At 39.0% G+C, this 25,405-nt stretch overlaps 1 protein-coding gene across 4 annotated transcripts in view; it reads right to left on the bottom strand.

Moving 5' to 3' along the window:
• The window catches only part of ptn (pleiotrophin), a 100,292-nt gene that overhangs the window by 18,808 nt on the left and 56,079 nt on the right, over positions 1–25,405 (bottom strand). Inside the window, exon 1 of one of the 4 annotated variants that reach the window (XM_055190260.2) lies at positions 22,510–22,669. The exons of 2 other annotated variants lie outside the window; for them this stretch is intronic. Coding sequence is in view for 1 of the 2 variants with exons in the window: in XM_055190258.2 (XP_055046233.1) it covers positions 16,585–16,622 (38 nt within the window). In the remaining variant the exon portion in view is untranslated. Of the gene's footprint in view, positions 1–16,584; positions 16,638–22,509; positions 22,670–25,405 lie in introns of those variants that run through there. One more of the 4 variants, XM_055190258.2, reaches the window with a different exon arrangement.

Raw genomic sequence — 25,405 nt, 5'->3', positions numbered from 1 at the left:
GCAAAGCATTGGTGTTCAGTTGTGTTGCTGGAGATCTATAGTCCTGTAGAGAAGAGCTGATAGATCTGCTGCTTCAGGTATCTGATCAGCGTTCCAGCTAAACTCCACAGGATATTAGGAGTGTCCAGCAGCACTCTTGATGTAAAAGACTGCCTGTTTTCTTGTGGGCTGTGATTGACACGCTTTTATCCGCACTGAGTCTGGGTTTGAGAGGAAAGCTTTGTGCTTGATCCAGCTATTCTGACTCAGACCCAAACCCGGATCAGCTGAGTTCTGTCTGTTTGTTTCACAGATCAGGGAGCGGAGTTTGGAGAATAGAAACTTGATAAAATGCAGAGAAAAGAAATCAACAACCAAAGATGTTTAAGAAGAAATACCGCAAAGAGATACCTTTGTTATAATGCCTGACTGATTGTAGATAATCACCATTATTGAGGTAATAAAAGTGGAGACATAAAACCTGCATTCTGTGATTCTGTGATAGTTTACTGATGATTTTCATTGGATGCTATGAATAGTGCCATCTCTTCTATGATGAATTGCTTGGGTTGTTTCTCATTTGTAAGTCGCTTTGGATAAAAGCATCTGCCAAATCTGTTAATGCAAATGAAGCACAGCTAGAGAAGAAACTGGTTGGCTGCTTTATAAACCTTTTACCAAAAAATGCTGCGGTAGACCAGTAAAGACCAGGGACCATATCATACACCCTATTTTGAGTCTAAAACCTAAAAGTCAATGCTGCAGTATTTTTAAAATTTATTTAAAGGGTGCATTAGTTATATGCACCTATAGGTGAGTGCACAAGGTGCGTACACTGCTTATTAATACACATACAGGGCTGTGCAGCAGCACACATATACATACACAAATATTAAAAATAAAAGGAAGATTAAGTATGCATGATATTGCATGACCATTATGTGAAAATTACTTCATAAAAGTAAAAGAAATCTCAACTAGTGACATTATTCATGCTTACAGCACATATGTCGTTGGACCTTCTTTAATATTTAAAGTCTAAAGCCTTAGCAAATACCACATATAATTACATAATGTATGATGATATTCTTATGTTGGTGTTAACTCTTCAGGTCACTGTCTGTTTCAGAGGAGTCTGATCTCAGCATGAGTCACGGGACACAAATCAGACAATAATATTCATGAGTGTCTCTCTACAGAAAACACAGAAAGACTGACACTAAAACCCGAGACGTACACATTCTCAGACAGATGAAACTGCCCCGGGTCTGATACAGCTGCCAGGCACCTGTAATCCCAAATCACTTTCACACATATTTATACACACACGCACATTTGTACACATGCAGCTCATAGACAGCAAAGCCCCTGCAAATAGAAAATAAATGGGATGGGAGTTGCAAATCGACTTTTTGACATTTGTGTCTTTCCATGAATTTCGCTCCAGAGAAACGTTCAGCCCCCCGAAGAAAGCACAACATTCACCAGAAAATCTGCCTTAACCAAATGCTACACACAATACTAAAGACTATGTGCTAAACAGTACTCTAGCATAGTACTGACTTAATGACATACTAATTTTAGCAACGTGTAGTGTGCATAGTCTTTATACATGAGCTGCGTCCAAAAGCTCTAAAATGCTGCCTTCATAGGCATCTAGACATCACATCCAAATCCAATGTTTGCTTTACTTCTCGTCTCCTGAGATACCTTCATCAATTAGATTTATCGAGGCAGCATTGATGTATCCTCCTTGCTGCCTTCAATGTTTCACTGTGCATGGGGAATCTGATTGGTTAAGCCTGGTCGAGTTCGAAAAAATTAAATGGCGCCCAGAAAGTGTCTGGAACATCACCTGCCATCACCTGCTTTCAGATGGAGCAGCATTAAATACACAAAGCCGTAGTTCCCTGACAAGCTGGGCCATATCGCATACATATTGCAGGCGATACGTCCGCGATAATTAATGCGAAATTGCCCTGATTGTCAGTGAACTACAACTTTATGTAGTAAATAAATTTGTTTACAGCCTGGTAAAAAAAGAGTTTTTGATCTACAGTATATAGCTAATTTTGCCCTTCATGAATTTTTTAGAACTCATTCATGTAATGGTGCATTCACAACAGACACTGAAGAGGCGGCAAGCGTGAGTGATTTACATGTTAAGTCAACGCAAAGACGCAAATAGGCATCCTGCAGCGCGCTAAGCGTGAATGGTGGATGGCTTTTCGCACAAATTGAGCATTGCCACGTGATCCGCGCGAGTTGAAATCTGGATAGTTTACTTAATTTGAGCTACAGTATATAAGCCCCTCTCATGATGCGAATTTACGCGTGAATGTCTCGAATGACTAGAATTTCACGTGCGAATGAAGTGAGTAAACTCAAAAGGTTCTATCGCCCAGCTACGCGAGAATAACGCGTTTTTGCCGCCTCTTCTTCGTCTGGTGTGAACGCACAGTAACTCAGCAACCAGTCACCTCAGCTTCACCCACATCCCACCTCTCTGCCCATTCTCTGTTATCTGTGAGTGAAGCATGATGATGCACTGCCAAAGCGGCTCCGCCAACTTTGGGTTTCAAAAATGCTCTTTACAAAGCTATGAGTGACGTCACGAACGCTACGTCCTTATTTTTTTACAGTCTATGTTTCGGACACAATCATGGAAAACCTGGATAACCAACATATGCAATGGACTTGACTTCCACTTCTTGACATGTTTCCATCACCATGATTTTATGTGCATTTTGAAGTATCACATCGAAAACAAGTGATGGAAACACCAAATTTCGATTAAAAATCCCTTGATTTGCAAAAAAAGTTTTTACGCTCGCTTGAGGTGGTTTTTGATTTATGCGAAAAAGAGTAAATGCGAAAAATGGGAGATGGAAATGCATTTGCCGAATTCATTCTGACGTAGTGAACATTAAACCCACGGGACTGATCGTATGGCTATTTCAGCTGGAGTTGTCTTTACCATAAATGGGGCTAGGGCTGTGCAAAAATATCGATACAGCTAACCATCGTGATAAATTTTCCCACTATATCGTATCAATATTTCAATCTCTATTATCGATTTAAAAAAAAAAAACATAAAATCCCTCTGTGTGCGTCAAACGACCTCCTCCGCCCCTGCTGTAGTTGTCGCTGTCCAGTTGTCTATCATATACGGCCATTCGGCCAATGTCTCAGAAGTTAGTGGGAGTGAGAAAATGGCAGAAAATTAAAAAACACCTGCAGCTTTCAAAGCCGACGTGTTGTGGAAGCACTTTGCCTTTAAAATAAAAGTTAAAAAAAAATGTATTGTATCCTATCGTGAGGCCCTTGCCAATACCCAGCCCTGTATGGGGCTCGACGTAATCGCAGTTCCCTTGCTGCTACTGCCTTCATAAAAAGTCTGCATTCCTTCTTCTATGCCTAGCATTCAGTTTGGCAATTACAAGCTGCACGCAAATACATTAATAACTTGCCCCATTGTGACTACATGCAGCCCTGTCTCTATTTTTCATGCGTACCTTGTTTTGTTTACTGTTGGTTAACAGGTTACCCAATACCACCGCCATTCGCTCAAACAACTTGATGGAAATGTAGCTAATTCGCATTTGTTTTTTTCTTTTTTGCGTATTTCAAAAAGATTCGCTTCACGTTTGGATGAAAACCCAGCTATTGACATCGTGTGACAACAATGTATCGTTCTTTGTTTGATACCTGCATATAAACAGTTTACAGTCAACGGCATATTTTAAATATGGATTAGTACAGAGTACACAGTGTATAGTCCACATTGGGCACCAGGAAAGCATTCCATTCAGACACCTACTCAATGAACCAGTCCGACAGTTATTGGCTCTATTAATAGATACATCTATTCTTATTGAATGCAGGGACGTTCTTGTCACGTCTGTAGTTCAGATCATGATTCTCAGCATCATAATTTAGATATACTGTGTTGAGATTGTCTTGTGAGTTTTTCTCGGGCGGATGACAGATGGTGCAGTTGGAAGCAGGTGCATGAACAAAGCAATTACATCCAAAATAGACCAATGACTCTATCGTTAGCAGCCCCACCCACACATACTCACCTCTCCATATCTAAAACAGGGTGACATTTAAGGCTTTCATCCTCTTCCTGTCTCATTCCAAGAGGGTTAATTAGCGAAAATGAAGGTCCGTATGAAACAAACTTTCAACGCGCAAAGTTGAGCTGAGAAACTGAGCTACTTCTATACGACATCTGTGTTAATTACATCAATGTTAGGTAAGTAAGCATACGTTTTAGACGAATGATTACACCTGCTTTCATGCTTAATGCATTATCACATTATCCTACTTATTACATATTAAATATTGATTTGAAATATTTTATTTGTTAATTTTTAATAAATGCAGACCTTCTGCAAGAAAAACACGTTTAATTTCGCTTTTAAGATAAGAAAAGATGTTCAAATGTCACGAATACATTATGTAGTTTAATCATTTGTAAATATAATGTTAAATATAGGCTATTAAAATACATTCATATTTAATTTTTGTGTAATATTCAACTGTACCTGTCAAAATGATTTGCAGCATCCAGGTTACTAGTGTGTTATTAGTTTCAGGCGGTTGTTATCTTGGAAAAATTAAATTCACTTCAATTCAATTTTATTTATATAGCGCTTTCATAAGAGTTAATTGTTTCAAAGCAGCTTTACATTAATAGATGTAGGAAAAGCATAATTAGTGAGCGTAATAGTAATATAACGTATACAATAAAGTAGTAAGTTAAGCCAAAGATGGCGAACTCTCCAGGGGATGAAAAAAAAACCTAGGAGAAAAACCCTTCTGGCTAGTCCAGGGGGAAAACTCCTAAGAGGAGAAAAACCCCTGAGAGAGATACATGTATATTTATATATATAAAATACTATCAGGGTATGTGAACGGGTAAGCGAATTAAACTGGATCCGCCAGTGTTCAGGCATCGACTAGGCATCACGTTGAAGGACGTCAGTAGATCAGTGGTGTGATGACCTTTACAGCAGCAGGAACTGGGTCTGTTTCTCTCATTGTCCTCGGGGTCAAGAACGAGACAAGGAGAGAGAAACAGAATCCTATTAGCACAGGGGCCATTCACATGTAATGCAAGTGTCATACAGTATTGTGGTTTAAATCAGCTCGGTTCCAGACAGGCTAACTATTGCGGCATAAGTATATTACCCAGTTGAGTTATGTGATGTTTTAGACAAACTATTGCGGGATAAGTACATTTCCTGGACATTTTATGTGAATGCTTTGTTAAAGAAGAATGTCTTAAGTTTAGATTTAAATTGATCGACTGTGTCTGATACTCGATCATTATTTGGTAAATCATTCCAGAACTTAAGGGCTAAGTAGGAAAAGGATCTACCACCTTTAGACACTTTTGATACGCTAGGGATAATAAAGTGGCCAGAATTTTGTGATCGCAGTGTACGTGATGGATTGTATTCTGATAGTCATTTTTTAATATACAAGTGTGCTAGGCCATTTAAGGCTTAGTAGGTGATTAGTAATATTTTAAATTGTATGCGATATTTAACTGGTAGCCAGTGTAAAGATGCCAGAATTTGACTTATGTGGTCATACATTTTAGATCGAGTAAGCACTCTTGCGGCGGCGTTTTGAACCAGCTGTAACTTGTTTACCTGAAAACATACTGTACCTTGGAATGTCGCGACTGGCCAATCAGAATCAAGCATTTTAGAGTGCCGTGTAATAAATTTATATTAACACAGATGCTAGATAAGTAACAGAGTTTATACAGCAAGCGTTCATTGTTTACTTTGGCTACTTTGGCATTCAGTGAATTTGTATCATTGCTTTCTACAGTCATCATCTGTTTCTAAAGTCTCTGTGTTTAACATCCTATAACCTATCTATAGCAACACTTTAAGAGATGACTTTAAGGATCATCATAGAGGCCTCAGACAGTTTTCTTAAAGCAAGCAGAAACAGTCGGCTTGAGGCCAATTTTCATCAGAAAGCCTCCAGAATCAATGAAGAACAAAGTAATGGCATTGAGAGTAATAGCAATGAAATCCAGAAATAGCTGAGATAAAGAAGAGAAATTCAGCCCATATTAATGTTTATTGAGCTTGTCAGACTGTTTGTTGGCTCACCTGCATTATTTTTTATTGCATAGCGAACAGATCTAGTGAACAGAAACACTGGTCTACTGCAGCGAATTCACACACAAACCTCACAGATGTTATTTTGCCATTACATTTATATTTAGCTTTAACCACACAAATGCATATCTGAATGCATAGAAGAGAGCTATCAGGACCTGTTAGCACTACTATTCATCTCAACACAGGGTGCTATCAAACATTCAATAGCCTTTAACTGCATATGGAAATAGACAAAACGGTTTTCCGTGCTACTACCATTAAAGATTTCCAAAGGCACAGTGTTATCCTGACACCTCTCCAAACAAGCATAGTATTGCTGTGGTACTCTTTTGGTACTTGCTTTGTTAGTTTCTGTATTCTGTATTTAGGAGGGTGGACATTAATGGAGGAGTTGTGTTATTTTTGCTCTGCACTTGGAGAATGTGAAGAAGAAGAAGAAGAAAGAGAGAGAGTGGGTGGGTTCTTTAAAGAACATCCATCTCTGTGGGGCAACAGGCTTTGAAACGGCTCAGATCTCAGATCAGTAACACACACACACACACACAGAATATGAGGTCATTGTTCGAATCCAACAGCAGGTTCTTCTAACTTCAGCTCTACATCAGAACTCTTAAAACAGAGATAGGTGTGAAGTGAAGAGAAAGCGGGCGTAGCGGTGGGAGGCGGTTCTGACCCAAACTCATGACCACAGTCATTTATCTGGTGCGCTGGAGAAGCTTTATTTACGGCTCCGTGTTTGTCTGTAAATAACTGTAGTGGTGTTTCTGTAGTGTCTGTAATTAACTCTGAAGGTTTCTAAAACCCTCCTCTTCCTCACATGCCATCTGTTTGAAGAGATATCAACCAACACAGCTCTGCTTTAATCCAGATTACAGGATGAGATCTCATAATCTGAGATTAGAGTCACTGTGCATCTTTTCACTTCAAACTAAAGAAAAAAATATGATGCTATTTCTAACATCTAATCTCTGAAGGAGGGTCAGATTTGAAGGAATAGTTTGCCCAAAAATAAAGAATTTATCACTCTCATCTTTCCAAACACCTTTTTTGACATCCGTGGAGCAGAAAATAAGAAGGAATTGTACAGGACATTAACACTTTGAAAATCTAAAAAGTTAAAGGATGCATAAGCTCTATAAAACAATATACAGTAGTTTCACATAGTTTGTTGCATATGCCTAAGCCCTGTTGTCTGGTCGAGGGAAAGGATGATTCATACGACGGCTGAGAATTACATCTGATGGATAACAATTTTCTAGGGATGCACCGATATGGAAATTTTGGCCGATACCGATAACTCTTTATATTTGGGGGGGCGATAACCAATATATAGAGGCCGATAAATATTCATATTAATTTCACAATGAAAATCTCCCAGACTGCGGACATCTTGTCTTTGCGCTAGACTAGCATACTCTTCTTAAGCCCGCAACATGTGTCATCTTCGTGCTATGTCACAGAAAGCACCAATCAAAACTCCACATGGCCAGCAATGAGCAAGTGAAGTGGTTCAACAAACCAAAATAATCCATCATTTATCGGCTGTCATTTATCGGCCTAATTTTGCTATCAGACCGATAACCGATAATATTAAAAATAAGCAGTTATCGGCCGATAACGATATGTCGGCCGATATATCGTGCATCCCTACAATTTTCAGTCTGTTGCTTAAACAATGCCATCACATGACCACAGAAGACAAGTGCATGACTGCTCTGAATGAGTGTTATTACCAGTGGTGGCCGGTGACTTCTTTTTTCAAGGGTGCTCAATGCGAAGTTCGTCACAACATATATGTAGCCCATCATGTGTGTGGTTCCTTTTTTTTTCAAAATATGTGTTCAGCGCGTCGAGTGAACCTATGTGCATCACGTGTCTTGTTAAAATAAGTGCCTGTTTTGACGCGTATGCATCAGGGACTTATTTTGACAAATCAGGTGATGCGCATGGTTTACATGACGCAACAAACACATATTTTAAAAACGCAAGCAACACACTTATTTTGATTTAGCGTCCCTCGAATGAGCAGTCACGAGCCGCCACTGGTTAAAGCTCCCACTGGGAGGCCGCGGCCCACAGTTTGGGAAGCACTGTTCTAGCGTCCTCGGTTCTTACTCTCCCGCTGATTGACGTGTGGGTGTGCTTTTCTGGAGGAAGTGCCCATAAAAGAAATGATGCATAAGGTTGCATTAGGCACAGAAATACTCTGTCACACATCCAACTGCTTTTTTGACACTTTGCCTATGTTTATCATAAGAAAATCAACTCTTAAACTGTGTTAATAAGTCAGAATGCATAAAATACCATTAAACCCCTACTTTAAATGCCACTTTGGTGGTTTTGTAGTTTTGGAGACCCAAGAGCATTGCAGTTTAGTGTAATCATTTGCATATCACTTGAGAGTACGTAAACAACGCCAGATTTCCCCTTTAACCATAAATGATCATAAAGTATTTATGTGCTCCAGGTATTGATGATATAAACACCCAAACTGATTGGATATAATCCATAATTTCCCCAGAGGTGGGTGGTCTGTTATCTCATACGGTCCGGCTCTTTAATTGGGTGTGTGATGCTGACAGCTGTAATGACTCTGGGGCCTGAGAGAGGTTTTGTGTTAAAAGAGAGAGACAATAAAAAATCAATGCGGGCCGTAACGTTCGAGCGAGGTCTCTATTATTGTCTGTATACGCTGTAGAGGCTCTTAAGATTAGATGTGCATTATGTTCCCACCCGATGAGCTCTAAAGCCCAGGGTGAGCATGTACTGTATGAGTCAGTCAGCCTACAACACCCCTATTAAACACTTATTCTGCTCCACTGCATCGGCTATTAGTGGACATCAGCCTATTAGCAGTGAGATTACAGACAGCGGACACATCACTGCTGTCCACCTCACCGTATGGTCACAATTCCCTCTATATAATGATCTGATGTACACATACACAGTCCCTGTGGCATCTGATGTCTCTGGAGCTGGTTCTATTAAAAGTGACAGTTTTTCTATCTTGAAAACTTTGTACCATGCATAAAACTGAATGCATAAATCCTTTGAAAACATAAATGATTGCATTTTATTACAAGAAAAACTTAATTCAAAAATAAGTGACAGAAATGTGTGAAAACTTGTTTCATAACTTTTGTTATGAAAAGCTTTGTCGTTATGTGACATTCACATATAGCCAAGGCTTTGAACCGGTTTACGGAAAGAAAACGAAATCCAGAAACTTTTGATGTTTTGCAGGGAACAGAAACAAAACCAGAAACTTTCAAAAAATATGTTCAGGAACAGAATTGTTTATTTAAAATAATGGTAACCTGTTAATACCGTAATTTTTTTCGTTCTTCGACAAGATTTTTGTGCAAAATGACTCGGTGAAGTTTATTTCCGGTCGTAGTTGACTCATCGGAGAAATGAGAAGCTTGCCACCAGCAAATAGCCTACTCAAGCCCAAGTCTCTAATGCTCAATCATAAGAGGTAAATATTGTAGCCTGCCAAGTATCTCAAGATGTTTTTTTAATACTAATTAGTGGTGTAACTGATTGCAGTTGATCGTTGATCGTACAGATCACGACCCACGGTTTGGCTCTTATGCGTTTCGCGGATTAATACGCAAATTTAAATAGGTTGAAAGTTGATCGTTTGCACGTGTTTCAAAGGCTTACAAATGTTAACACTTAAGTGATTTTAAACAATTTAACCGCAAAAAGGCGCTAAAGTGAGCAATTTTCTTTAGGCACAGACACACATGCAGTTGAATGTGGCTGGTCCGACTCCAATCAAACGTGATTATCCCTATGCCCTTCAAAGATCAGTTGATGTATAAACTTGAGAGAGAGTTGTGCTACTGTGTCTCATACTGTAGTCCATTAAAATTAGGGCTGCAGCTATCGATTCTTTTTGTAATCGATTAATCTAGCACTAAATCGATCGATTAATCGAGTAATCGGATAAAAATTTTTTATGTGTTTTTAAACAACCAAAACAAATAATGCATAACGAAAATGACGTGGCTGTAAAATGTTCAAGCATTTGGCTTTTATTTCTTAAAAAACAGAGGTATTTGGCTCCAAAAAATAAGCCTATTTATTTCAATTTTTACACATGTGTTAACGCATTCTGTGCGTGAGGAAGAGTGACACCCCAGTCAGACGTTCAGTTGCTTCATTGCATTTTGGTACGGCAGAAATAAATACATTCCTTTTCAATAGAACGCTGCATTTGGTTTGCATCACTTGCATTGCGGTGCATTTTAGGTTAAGAATCCGTTCGAAAAATCACATCATCACGTCCCGTTGTATACAGTGAATGCATGCAGCTGAAATTATTGTTGCGTCGCTACATAAAAGTTTAAGCATATGTGATGCATTGCGCGATCGGTCTGACTCGTGTGAGAGAGAATAACTTATGCTAAACTCCAATAAGACAAAGATTATTATTATTGAACAAAATATGTCAGATTACAAGTTGCCCATATATGATTGCACTGTGGTGCCGTTTTTTGGTACACACACCTGTTAAGTGCATGCGTGTGTGTGAAGGGGTTCTTTTTTAAGCTATACTCTCCTGCAATTGAACGTGAATACGTTTACTACTTAAAAACATCAAAGCTAAACATCATATCTAGTCAAACCGCATAACGACATCGCTACAAATACAGAATGGGATTAAAATCAGCGGAAGCTACGTTACCTTGTTTCATCGACGCTTGGTGAAACAGCAGTGGATATTTTCGGTTCAGATGCTGAATGTAACGATCCCAAACTTTAGACATTCTCTCTCTGCCGTTTATGGACATATTCGCTCCGCCATCGCGCCAACTAAATTCAAAATGTACCACGCGCTATGATGTGCTTCCTGAACATTGAACAACGATCCGTGTGAATCAGATCTCGGCGCGTGTAGTTCGCGTCATAGGAATTTAACGAGGCTTCGAGGCAGAATTTTTGCATAATGTAGCCTTTTTTAATGTTTGATGACCAGATAGAGACTTAAGGAAAATTATGTAGACTAATAATTTAAGTTTAATGTCCTAATGATCAGCCTACTTATTTGTATTTCCCACAGCTGCCATGAAACGTTATTAACCAGTTAGGGAACTTTATTTTTTTGTTCTAACCGGTTCAGAAACGTCAATTTTAGAGTTTAACTGAAAACTGGAAACATTAAAATACTGTTTCTGTTCGGAATGGGAAAAAAAATCTGGATTAAAGCCCTGCATATAGCACAGCCTTGAGTCGCTTTATAAATGAGCAATAGAAACCACATATAAGAAAATGTGAGGGACAATGTATACGGCAACCGGTTGTTATCGCAGTATAAATCCCCAACATAAAGCAAAGGGTCTTGGATCACTTTAAAAGGAATTTATTTGAGGTAGCATCCCGGCTTCTGTACATAATCTCCCTTATTATTACAAGGCTATTTACCACAAAAGTAAATATTTAGACACTCATTTATATATATATAAAGGGGTGGAACAATACATGTATTCGTTTCGAACCAAATCGGTACGGGGGTCATGGTTCGGTGCATGATTTTAAACGGAGAATACACGGTATGAAAATAAAATAACTTGCATGCAAAATAATTAATGTAATGCGGAACTACTGTTAGATACGCGGGTTCTTTATGGACAGCTAATCTGTTGCCCCGCTTTAGCTCTGAAGCTCTGATTGGCGCCGATGCATCCGAGCTCCGCCTATGTATGCGCTCTATCAGAGCCCGTCTACATTCTTTGGCACTCTGCATTTTTTTTGTCATGTCGACGCCGGTCCAGTCAGTTAGTGAGCAGCGATAGCGAGGATGGCAAGAGTTAGACGCTCCGCCAGCCTCTTTAAGATCGCAAGTTTGGCAAAACTTCAGTTTTCCAGTCAGTTACAATAGTACAGGCGAGAGATTGGTGGAAAAGACGAGGACAGTGCGTCGGCGTTGTTCAGCAGTTGTTAGGTATGTGAGTGGAAATACATCTAATCAGGGCTCTCAAGTCTCACACATTCACCTTGACACACACGCATTTCAGTCAGTTCAAACGCCACACTTTGTATTTCTCACGCTGAGAAGTAGGAGATAAATTGTCCTGCTATATACAACAGGCATACGCAGGGCAGTTCTGTCGAGTTCAGCTGCTTTCATTTTAAGCGTGCTCAACTTTACGCAGCGCCATCAGCGTTAGAGTACCTCGAGAAATCTTGCGGAGGAGGCTGATTTCAAATCGCTCTCGCGTTAATCTGACGTCATCCACTTGTCGTTTCTTGCAGCGCCTCGTGAAGTCGTACACACCTATTAATTCATCCTACAAGCCTATGTTTTTGTTCTTTAGTACATTGATATGAAATAAAAATTAATTTTAAAATGTATTTAGGTAATACTTCTAATACATTTGAACCCATATTTGTATGAAAGATGAGTACAAGATTACTTCAAGTGGTATACATTTTTGAAATACGAGATAGTATGTTAAATGCATTTCAGTTCATATTCATGACATCTCAAAATAACACTGATAAGGACACCTACGTTTTTAAGATTAGCTTAAGTACTAAAAAAATGCCTTCCTCATTTTTGTTTTGCTTTTCCCTCCATTGTACCGAAAAGTGAATCGAACCGTGGCGCCTGAACCGAGGTACGAACCGAACCGGGACTTCTGTGTACCGTTCCACCCCTAAAATATATATATATATATATATATATATATATATATATATATATATATATATATATATATATATATATATTGCATATATATATTAGCTCATTTATTAAAAATGCAAACCTTCTGCGAGGAAAACACTTTTTCTAACAACTTTAAGCCAAACAAGACAAACATGCATTTGGTGTAATCGTTTGTAAGTAAAATCTCATCAATGTTATAAATTATGCATATTTATATTGAATTTATGTGAACCCATAAACATAACTTGCAGTACCCAGATAACCGTAAATTATTAGTTTTAAGTAGAGATGCACCAATATATTGGCTAATGATCAGTATCGGATGATAAAAGCAATTTTTCTCACTATCGCCTATTGGCCAATATTTTAAAAACAGTCAGTAGTCATGGTCGGTGGATTCTCATAATTAAAAAAGAATAGGAAAATGCAATGAATTTGAGCTCCGACTCCGAGTATAGAAAATATAAAAAGAAACATTACTTGTTTAATGTTTAATATTAGTGGTCATTATATGAATGAATAACATTCACAAAAATGTATCTTAAAAATAATGCAAGTTAATATACAGCAAACTATCATTTAAATAATGGTCTATCTGTGACAAAATTTAAAATCGGTCCATATCTAGTTTCGAGTGGTCATTATCGGGAAAATAACTGTCATTGAAATGTGGTGATTGGGTAAATAGAATTAAGTATTTAAAAGTGTTATATAATAATTATGTGCATTATAATAATGTTGCATTTAACTGTTAATTAATTGTGACATATTAAAATGGTCTTTTATTGACATCGACACAAATCAATAGCGCTTTTTGCTTATCTCACTGGCTTTGGTTGTTCCTGAGTAACATTAATGACCCTTTTCATTATCATCACTTCAACAACATTACATCATCTTTAATAATTCAATTTACAATAAAGTGTAACCAGGCACGTGTGTAATGATCTTACTGTTACACAAACACTCACAATGGATCTAAAGAAGCTTAAGAGTTTTAAGTGCGGTTTTTCTCCTAGCTGATGGTAAAGCCATTTTCATTTATCATTTTAAAAGTGCTCTAAATCAAAAATCACTTTAAAATCTTAATTGTTTCTCTTAGAAAGCAATGAGATGCAAATGGAAACTTTTGCTTTAGCCTCCTGCAGCACAAAAGAAAAACACACATGCATCTACTCAAGAGTGACAACATCTTTAAACAGCCTAAGGTTTCAGAGTCTATAAACAAATACAGGGATTTTGATAAGAACTCAAAGTCTGCTCATTCAATGTGTGCTTTTTGACACAATCATGTTATTGCTCTATATACTCTCACTGTAAGTCAACAATTGTTTCATTCACAAAAAAGTTTAAGCTAATTTCTGAGACTCGACCCAGCTTACTTTTGAAAACCTACAGTGTCAAAAATAAAAGGTACAAAGCTGTCACTGGGGCAATACCCTTTGAAAAAGGTCCTAATATGTACCATTTAGGTACAAATATATATATTTGAACTGCCAATATGTTTCTTTGAAGTACTAATATGCACTTTTTGGGTACAAAGGTGTACCTTTTTGAAATGGTACTGTCAACAAAACAGTGGTGACACCACTTATGAACTTGGCAATTAAAGAGTTAAAATCATGGAAATGTTTTAAGCATTTGGTGGTTTTGATCAGTTTTGAGGGTGATTAACAGATTTATGAAAAAATTGAAAAAATATTCATCCGATACATTTTTACACCCATTTTATTTTTGGTACACGAACAACCCGAAAGGGTAGTTAATTTGCCCACGGTATATTGTTGAGTTTTTGAAAAATTTCAAAGCATTTTCTCAAAATATGTGTAAATATAAGATGTGTCACCAAAAATTATTCCATTTGATGAAACACAGAGAAAGTTGTGGCCAAATTAAGACATAAAAAAAAATGGCCTCAACAACCTTAAGGGTTAAAATCTCCTGAACTTTGAAAGAGCAACCTGTGAGATTCTCTACGTGCACATGAGATGCGATTATATCAAGAGCAAACAAACCAACAACAACAACAAAAACTCATGTGAGTCAAATTTTAAAGGTATAGTTCGGCCAAAAATGATATTAACCCCATGATTTACTCACCCCGAAGCCGTCCGAGATGCATACGTCCATCTTTTTTCAAATGATGACATTTTCAGTTATTTTAGAAAATGTTTTAGATCTTTCAGTTAATCAAATGTGAAGTTATGGGGTCCACGAAGTCCAAAAAGCGTGCATCCATCCTTCACAAAATAAATCCAAACGGCTCCACAATGATAAATAAAGGTCTTCTGAGGGTAATCCGTGCAGTTTCGTTGTAGAAATATCCACATTTAAAACTTTATAAACCAAAATAACTCGCATCCGGTAATGCCGGCATCTTAGTCGCATCCGCATTCAAGATCAGAGCTTTACTCTGCTGCTGCTCTGAGCCCCAGCCCTCTGAATTTGTCATACGTCACTAAGAAAAGTGCGTACACTACGCTAATACTCTCTCCTGAATACAGAGGAGTCTAATGCTGCATTTACACCAACCGCGGTAGAGGCGTGAAGCGTGAGTGATTTCAATGTTAAGTCAATGTGAAGGCGCGTTGACGCGCGTCAGGAGGTCCCGCGGCGCGGAAGAGGCGTTCGGCGCGGAAGACGCGTTTCCGCCTCTTTCGCGTGTGAAGCTCGCGCGAAAGGCGCAAATTGAGCGTTGTGTGCGGTACGCGCGAATGTGATTTTTGTGCATTTTGCGGTTCACGCGAATTTGCGGCTAACGCCCAAGTTGAAAAATTTGAACTTTGGCGGAATTTCGCGCCGCGTTAACCAATCAGGATCCTGCTTGCTGCTGTGGTGGCAGCACGCCCGGAGTCACTCATTCAACCAACGCTTGTTATTGTCCATAAGCCGGAGCTATACGACACAAGTTCTTATTTCTATAGATGAGACAGGAATAAAAAGGACCTCGCTTGAAAGAGTGTCAGTGAGGACATCGGGCAACCTGGTAACCTGTAATACACATTTCACTTTTGAGTCACGTGACTTTTATCGACTCGCGCTGTTTATTTCCCCCTATAGTAAGGTTACCACATACAAACTAGTTACTCTCTCGATAAATGCACAATCAACATCAGTCATCTTGCAAACAGACAACCGCATAGCACTTGCCCCTCCAACAAAAAGCGGAGTTTGCCTCTGACGCGCGTCAAATGCTTGCTTTTTCCACGCGTCTACTCCGCTCTATACGCGCAAATGCATTCAAAGTGTTCAAGCGGCAAACTAGGCGCGGTAGACGCGATTTTGACGCCCAAAACGTGGTTGGTGTAAACTCAGCATAAGATGACGGCAAGGTAGTTATACCGGAAGGTAGTTATTTTGGTTTATAAAGTTTTAAATATGGATATTTCTACAAACAGCACCGCGCGGATTACCCTCAAAAGACCTTTATTTATCATCCTGGAGCCGTTTGGATTTATTTTGTGAAGAATGGATGCACATTTTTTGGACTTGAAGGTCGTAGACCCCATAACTTTACATTTAATTAACTGAAAGATCTAAAACGTTTTCTAAAATAACTGAAAATGTGTTTGTTTGAAAAACGATGGACATATGCATCTCGGACAGCTTAGGGGTGAGTAAATCATGCGTTTTATATCATTTCTGGCCGAACTATCCCTTTAAATGATGCTAAAAACTAAGCAGATTTTAAGTTTTTACTGATGCTTCTTGCCTAGTGTGTTTTTTTACAGAACTTGTGCGTATTCATTCACTCCCTCCATCTGTCAATCACTCTGTTACCTTACTGCTGCTTGGCTTTCCGTCTCTGGTGACTTCATACTGAGAGACAATCATCTCACTTCATTAGACAAACACAAACAACCCAGCACTCCCGCAGGGACAAGGGTACAGACAAACAGAAAGAAAGAGAGAGAGAAAGAAAGAGAGAGAAAAAGAGAGAGAGAGAGAGAACCAAGTGAGTCTTGGGTGCTTACTAACATGCTGGGTTCATCGTAACGTATGGCACATTCTGAAGGATCAATATTTAAGACCGTTTGCACTTGGTCTCCTCGCAACAACCTGTACTTTGTAAATAGGTTAGCCAATCACAGTGGAGCAAGCGAGATGCATGCTGGGAAAAGCGGTTTCATGGATTAATTGTTCATTATTTCAAAGGGAGTCATTTTATCTCTCTCAGTCTGGGGAGGAAAAACAAACATTCAGGGAGTTCTCAATCTCATGACTTTAAACAATATCACTTAACAATCACAGCAGATAGTTTGATCTAAATGACACCAGACCAGAATCAGAATTTGTACCGCTGAACCCTCCTTTCAGTTTAAAAAAAATGCTTTTCGAAAACAACTAAACAAGTACTGTTTATATGTGAGCAGGCTGTGTTCTGTAGTAACATAAATACATTAAAGTCTCTGAATTCAGTATAGAAATACATTTCCAGAAATTCCCACTCAAGGAGCAGTTTGGTGCAAAAAAGCGAGCATGAGTTTCCATGGCACATCCTTCTGAGAATCTGACCGCTGTGTGTTCTTCACACACAAACCCACTTGTGTTTCTCTCTGTCAGCCTCACGCACCTTTCTGACCCGACGTATGAGAAAACGGATTCAAACAGCTCGAGTGAAAGACGGAATCAAACAGAACAGAAAGAAATTCAACAGCCCCCTCCATCTCTACCCAGTATGCTTTTGTCTGTGGATGTGTATATAACCACCGGTTCCCACACAGACAGGCAAGCCCATGGGAGATTAAACTTCACTGATGAAGCGGCCAGCATCCGACAGATCTCAGAGCAGTTTCCGTCTCGTTCCTGGTATTTTCTCATTAGAGCCTCTTCTATGTATAAGGAAACTCACGGTTGAGTGAATTCTTAATGGATAGTTCTGGGTTCAGTATGGCTTAAGCTCCGTTGAACACATTTGTGGTAAAATGTTGATGACCAGAGAAAATGTCCGGTAAAAAACAAAATCGGACAAAACTTTAGAAAACAGAAGCTGGAAATAAACATTGGATATACTGAATGTAACTTTGCACGGATTCAAAGTTAAGAATTTTTTATCAGGCTCTTATGTTTAGTCATTTCACTTTAATGGCAATGAAAAGGTTATTAGTCAGTAACAGAAATGCCCCTTCTCCACTTCTTAAAGTATTGTGCAAGGAATATTTCACAATTCTGTTCATTTACTCACCCCCATGTCTTCCAAGATGTTTATCTGTCTTTGTTCAGTCGAGATGATATCAAGCTTTTTGAAAAAAACATTCCAAGATTTTTCTTCATGGACTTTAGTGGACCTCTACAGTTTACAGTTTCAATGCAGCCTCAAAGGGATCCAAACGATCCCGATCGAGGCATAAAGGTCCAGCAAAACGATCATCTTTTCACCAACAAAAATACATATACTTTTAAAGGGCACCAATTATGCAATATACACTTTTATAAGGTGTCTGGATGTTGGCAGTATGTGAACACAACCAACCTACAATGAAAAAAACCTACCCGATCGTCATTTTTTTAATCCCATTAAAGCAAAGCAGTATCATTAGACATGCCATTTTGAATCTCTTGTTAATGTGATGTCACACTGATAAAGCCCCGCCCACAGCCACTGAAAGCATTCCCTGGCTGCGTCTGAAACCGCCTATTTTATACTATATAGTAGGCGACTAGTATGTCTGAATTCATAGTATTTGAAAAACAGTAGGCGAAAAGTACCCAAATGACCTACTACTTCTGGCAAGTTCCCGAAGTGTTCATACAATAGACACTTTGCTATCCCGTGAGCCCCCAGGATAGGAGTTATTAGTTGTGTAGTCAAGACCACCTTAACCGAGACCAAGTCATGACCAAGACAGGCCGAGACCGAGACAAGACTTTAAAGGGTCAAGACCGAGTCAAGACCAAGACAGGCCGAGACCAAGTCAAGACCAAGACCAGTGCAAATCACTGCATTAAAACATTTATGATAAAATGTGAAATACGCAAATGATTAGGCACCTCTTGTCTGTGTGTGTGTGTGTGTGTCATCAGAGAAGTTGATAAAATAATCAAAGGCATTGCAGATATGTGGGAATTTATCATTGTCTATAAGCAAATTAAAGTGAACTAACACTAAAGAGCTGAAATGAACTTAACCATTTAATCTGAACTGTCTTTCCATGGCTTGCCATTCACTTAACACAATGCAGGTGTTTTTAGTAATAAAATGAGAAAAACTGTCATTGGGAGAAACTTAAACAATGCTTAAACAATGCCAACATCATATGCCAAACCTGAATAAACTGCATACAATTAATGATAAAACTTGTTTTATAAAAAAATGCCCGGAAGCGGTAACGTGGCTCTATTCAAATGCATATATTAAACAGCTGTCCCTTGTGTTTAAATTGCATTGTTTAATGTCATTCAAGTTAACGACTAACTTGTTAAAAGACTTAGGTCATGTGATCAATCAACATGGCGGATGTACTGTACATCCGAATTCATTCACACCATCCATATTCATTCTATAGGGTACCTACTGTTTTAACGGTCAAGGAGTCATCTAATTCAGTACCTACTGTAACAGTATGCAATTTCGGACACAGCCATTGTGGGAGTGAGGAGCTGTAGCTCATTTGCATTTAAAGGTACAGGCACGAAAACAGCGCATTTTGGTCAAGCAATAATAAATGATCTGTGGGCAGTGGTGGCTCGTGACTGCTCTTCCGAGGGGAACAAATTCAAAATGTGTGTTTGGAGTGTCATGTATGTCACTCGTGTTTTCAAAATATGTGTTTGTTGCGTCATGTGAACCATGTGCATCACGTGTCTTGCCAAAATAAGTGCCCGCTGCACACGCATCAAAACCGTTTATGATAAAAACTGTTCACAAAATACACGCAAGACACTCCCTTAACAGTAAACTCTGATTACACATGAGATTATGTAAGTATCTGGCAAGGCAAACGCGAGTGTCTCTTTTATCATAAACCCTTTAGACGCATTTGAAGCAGGCACTTATTTTGAAATTACGAACCACACACACATGATGGGCTACATACATGTTGTGACAAACTTTGCATTGTGCGCCCTTGAAAAAAGCTGAAACTTCAACAAAACATTTTGGCCACACTTTACATCTTGAAAAAAATGGGTCTAATAGGTGCCCTTTAAACGACAACTTTTCGTCTTGCACTGGCCTTGTGATGCGCCAGCATGACGTATGCGAAACTATAGCTCCAGTGTTTACAAGTGTGGAGAACGAGGACTGTTCAGACGTTGTTGTCTGTGTAATGATATTACTTTATGTCTTTGTGTCAGTTTATTGTTTAAAATGGTCCACAAAAAAAAGCACATCACATATGTAACGCATGACCTTTTAACGGGATTATGAAACATATGCTGGCGCATTACACGGCTAGTGCAAGATGAGAAGTTGTGGTTTAAAAGTACTTTTTTTGTGAAAATGACAATAGTTTTGCTAGATAAGACCCTTATGCCTCGGTTGGGATTGTTTGTAGAGCCCTTTGAAGCTGCGTTGAAACCGTAAACTGTTGAGGTCCACTAAAGCCCACTATGGAGAAAAACCATGGAAAGTTTTCCTCAAAAACAAAATTTCTTCTCGACTAAACAAAGAAAGACATAAACATCTTGAATGACATGGGGGTGAGTAAATTATAAGGATTTTTTTATGAAAGTGGAGTAATGTTTTAAGGTATAGGCTCAAAAATTCAGTCAAAATCCTTATATTTGGTAAACCAAGTAAAGTCTGTTACCATGATGTACGGCCGCCGTCGTCATTCAATTCATCTTCCGTGCACTAAAAGGGCTTTGCTAAAAAATTGAAGTTCCTGCCAACAAACCCCTATTTCTGAATGGCCTGAGGCGTCTTTCTCCGTTTGTGCAAAAAAAGAGAGATGTTTATGGTCAGGACCAGCGAAGGTCTGTCCGGATGTGCGCGAGACGGAGACGGACCGCGTCATCTTGCGCGGAAACACGCTCCGTTCAGCTTCCAAACACGCACACAAATTATTTCTCATTCAAATGATTACTTTATCAGACCGTCAGGACAGCAATAATTTGTGTAATTTACATGACATTCACAAATTAAAGATAGAAAAGTGGCGAAATGTCTGACGGCTCATGAAGACACGCACCTTGTGTTAACAAATATTTTTTTCTTTTAACTGATAATGTTAATCGGTCATAAACTCTTACCTTCGGTTAACGGTTAAGCGGTCAAGGTGAACATCCCTAATTTCGATCTCTACTATCGATATTTTAAAAACCATCAAATCCCTCTGTGTGCGTCAAACGACCTCCTCTGCCACTGCTGTAGTTGTCACTATCCAGTTATCTGCCGTATACAACCATTCGGCCAATGTCTCAGAAGTTAGAGGGAGTGAGAAAATGGCAGAAAATGTAAAAACACCTGCAGCTTTTTTTTTTTACATAAAAAAGCAAAAAAGTATTGCAATGTATCGCAACATGCAACGTACTGTATTATATCATGATACATTGTATCATGACACATGTATCGTGATATGTATCGTATCGAGAGGCCCTTGCCAATACCCAGCCCTACTGACTCTGTTGATAGAGTTTAAGTTATATTGAACCCAGAACATTTCTTTAAGCCCAGACCCGAGCGAGAGAAAAACGACCGGCTGGTGGTTCTTCAGTCGAGCAGGAGCCCTGTTGATAGGTTAACTGATAACTATGGCAACAGCAGTGGCGTTGAGGCCCGATGCTCGGAGCTTATGGGGTCGTAAGCACCCCGCTGATTCTCATTCCAGTCAGGAACGACCCACTTCACACACCACCCTGGGAAAAACGTCCCTTCAACGAACACACACACACACGCTCTATATGTAGAAGAACAGTGAATATGTCGACTACACCCCCAAACACAACGTGCTTTCAAAAGAAAGCAACACAAAACAGCAGACGTGAGCCGCAGAGATTTTCAGCGGGGCTTTTACCTGTCACGGTGAGAAGAGAGAGCCAAAGATGAGAGAAGCCTGATGTGTATGTTGAGGAAGGTAAAACTCTTTTCCTTTAGCAGGATTTATCTCTCGCTCGCGTCTGGAGGGGACGTACTGACACGAACGTGCAAAGGGCAGATAGATAAAAGGTGAACCACAAAAAAACCATTTTAATGCTTTATTAAGGAAACGCTTTGATGTTTATACACTGTCCTACATTACAATGTAATTTATGTTAACAAAAATTGTCACACACACAGCTGTGGTGTTATAAAGTGACCAATTACAATTTTCTCTAAATCCAATTATTTGTTGTTTAAATGCGTCTGAGATTAGGTGATGCTCTTAAAAGTATGAAGTCCATAAATATCAATGTAATTTAGTATTCCCTGACGCACGAGGAGATTTCGCCCAATCTAAACCCTGACAGAAGAGGGACACGGTTAAGTCAACCTGTCACCGGCCAGCCGCTGAGAGCAGAAAGGCCTCAAGATCCCGAACCACAGACAAAACGCAGTTATCTCTGCAATTCATCCTCCGGCGTACTTGAGATATAACAAGACCACAAGACAATCCTTTACAGAAAGATCTGAGCGACGGATTGGGTGGCTTTTTTAAGACATTTGCTCAAGTGTGAAGATTCTCTTAGAAATCAAATCTCTTGTTTTGCTCAAACAAGCTTAGCGTAATAAATTCAGAGTAACGGCTGCTTTCAGCTTCTTGACAGAGATTTAAAGTTACCTACCTTTAGTCTGAGAAAAAGTTTGGCGTTTCTCTTCTGGAGGTCGTCTGAATTCCACCTGATTTACTTCTTTTATAACTCTCTTACTTTAGCTTCCTATTTCACCAGAGCTGTGCTAATAGTGTCTGTGAGAGCGACCGACTGAATGCATATATGTGTGTGTGTGTGTGTGTGTGTGTGTGTGTGTGTGAGGGAGGGAGGGAGGGATTGTTTGTGTATTTGCTGTGAGGCGCACTGAAAGCCCAACTGACTCATGATCACTCACTCATTAATACAAGGTCATTTAAGGGATGAGAGAGATACAGATGGGTACAATGAGAGAGAAAGAGACTTTCACGGACTGAAAAGCTGATTTTCCATGAACTATAATGAATGGGAAAATAGGCCGCTGTTGTGCTGAGCACTGAACAGACAAACACCAGCCCCAGACAGGATTTAAATCCATCCATTTGCAAGCTTTACTTACTTGTTCACAGATGTCATTACACCACAGTTTTTGAATATTTTACTATGTTTTTACATCAACTTAGACAAATTAACACATACCTATCTATTTTCAATGCGTGCACTTCATCTTTGTACAGCGCGTTGTGACTGTGTTTAGCCTAGCATATAGCCTAGCCCCATTTACTCCTTAGGATCCAAACAGGGATGAATTTAGAAACCACCAAACACTACCATGTTTTCCCTATTTAAAGACTGTTACATGAGTAGACCCCATATCCAGGGTTTCCCAAAGCACTTTGTAGTTCAGGCGGCCCACCTAAGCTGGGAAACCCTACCGCCTTAACTAGGTTGTCCAAAGAAAAATTAAAAATACAAAAAATGTGCTGCACAAAAGGCCGTCAAGAGAATAGCGCGGACGCGCTTCACACCATGAGCGGGCACGCGTGCCACACGGCCGAAATGAGAAAGATGTTGTCCGGACCGTCACAGTCTGGAGGATAACTAGCCAGTTGATAAAACATCTCGGAGAATAGCGTGGACGCGTTTCACACCGTGAGCGTGCACGCGCGCCACACGTCCGAAATGAGATAAAGACGTGGTCCGTCATGTCTGGAGGACAGCCAGTTGATAAAACGCGTGTCCATGAGAACTGTAAGTGGACTTATGTTTTGGGTTTATTTAAGCCTGTTATTGTATTAGTATAGTTCTTGCAATTTTAAAGTGATTTTTTTGTTTGAGCAACCTGCTAGCTAGGTTGCACGTGCCTGTTGATTCGATATAATTGTTGAGCGCTCTTGTTCACGTTATTTATGTGCATTATTTACATGCTACAGCACTCCTTTAAGATAATGTAATTAATAGTGGAAAATAATCCGTTTTTACAATCTTCGCACTATCATCGTTCGCCAGACGTTCTACAACATCTGCTTCAGTTTGTGTTTATTAACCCTTTAGTTTCATTTTATCACGTAGCTATTCCCGTAAGACAGGGGTCTTCAACTACTTTTCTTCGGGGGCCAGATTTTAAAATTGTAAATATGATGCGGGCCAAACTTTTACCCCTATTTTTACTTTTGATATATTTTTTACTTTTACCATATATATGTGTGTGTGTTGTTGTCGTTTTTGTTACTTTTGTTGTAGTATATTTGGGGAAAAAACATATTAAAACATGCATTTTCAAAAAAATTGAAATTTAAAAGCCTTTTAATTACTGAAATTCTTTATTAATATTTAAAACAATTGCAGTTTAACATGTAAGAGCCAAATGTTAATAGTAAAAGTGTAAAAGATCAACACTCCTAAACATATTTTGTTTATAACTGTTTAACTTTCATTAATTGTTACATGTCAAGTATTCACAACATATAGCCAGTCTTCTCCTAATGACTAAAATTGCACTACATGTTTTCTTTTTTAATATTTTATAGATATATGGGCTAAACAGCCTTTCCATTGTCCATTACATACAGATATAACTGTCGGGAGTTCGCCCCCTAGTGGCATGAAAATGTAGTTTAATCGTAAATCTGTCATGGGAGAGAACATTTAATCTACGAATATATGTATAGTTAATAATTTACTTACCCGTAATTAAAGCATTCAAGTGTTACTGATAAAGTAAAACAAAAAATAATTAATAATTTTTACTTTGCACACAGTTTTGATTGGAACACTGAAATACATCACTTCCGGTCGCCGCGTCACATGCGGTGTAGTCGCATAAGTTTATTTTCTTTAATGCATCCAAAGCTCGAATTGGATCAGATAATTACGCACCCGCAGATGGTTGGCACCCCACACAGCCACTTTCTGTGTTGTCATGTACAGTGGAAAGGTAAAAGTAACCACGCTGAATTTAAATCAGACTATGGTCGTTTCTCAATAAGGCTGCAGCCTCCGGAGGTCGCATTTCCAGGCTGCATACGTCATTAAGGCTTATTTCAGAATTTTAACAATTATAAAGTTGACTATTATTATTAGTTAATCGTAAATTGTTGTAATATGCTTATGATTTGTGAATGTAATGCTCAGTTAACTTAAACTTGATGACGAATGCAGTCTGCATATGCGACCTCCGGAGGCTGCAGCCTTCCGATTGAGAAACGGCCAAAGGTGACCGGCGGGCCGGATAAAGATGATTGGCGGGCCGCACTTGGCCCGCGGGCCGCCAGTTGACTAGCCCTGCCGTAAGAGGTATCTTAAAACATTTAATTAATTAATAATTTAGTATGTGTTCATTTTCTGTCATAGATTCATCAAAATTAAATTTGTGTTTTAAATAAAAATATTTTCATTTAATTTTCTTCATGACACGTGCACCCCGCCCCTTTAATTGTCCCGCCCCCGGCCTGCAGGAAACCTTTCTATCTTTATAATTTATAAACTGAAAGATCTAGGGCATTTTCTAAAATAGTTGAAAATGAGTAAATCATGGGTTTAATGTCATTTT

Source organism: Misgurnus anguillicaudatus, chromosome 1, assembly GCF_027580225.2.
Source record: "Misgurnus anguillicaudatus chromosome 1, ASM2758022v2, whole genome shotgun sequence".
In the NCBI taxonomy this organism is placed as follows: domain Eukaryota; kingdom Metazoa; phylum Chordata; class Actinopteri; order Cypriniformes; family Cobitidae; genus Misgurnus; species Misgurnus anguillicaudatus.
Note: the sequence above shows the minus strand (reverse complement) of the source record. Positions and strands in the feature narration are given on the sequence as shown.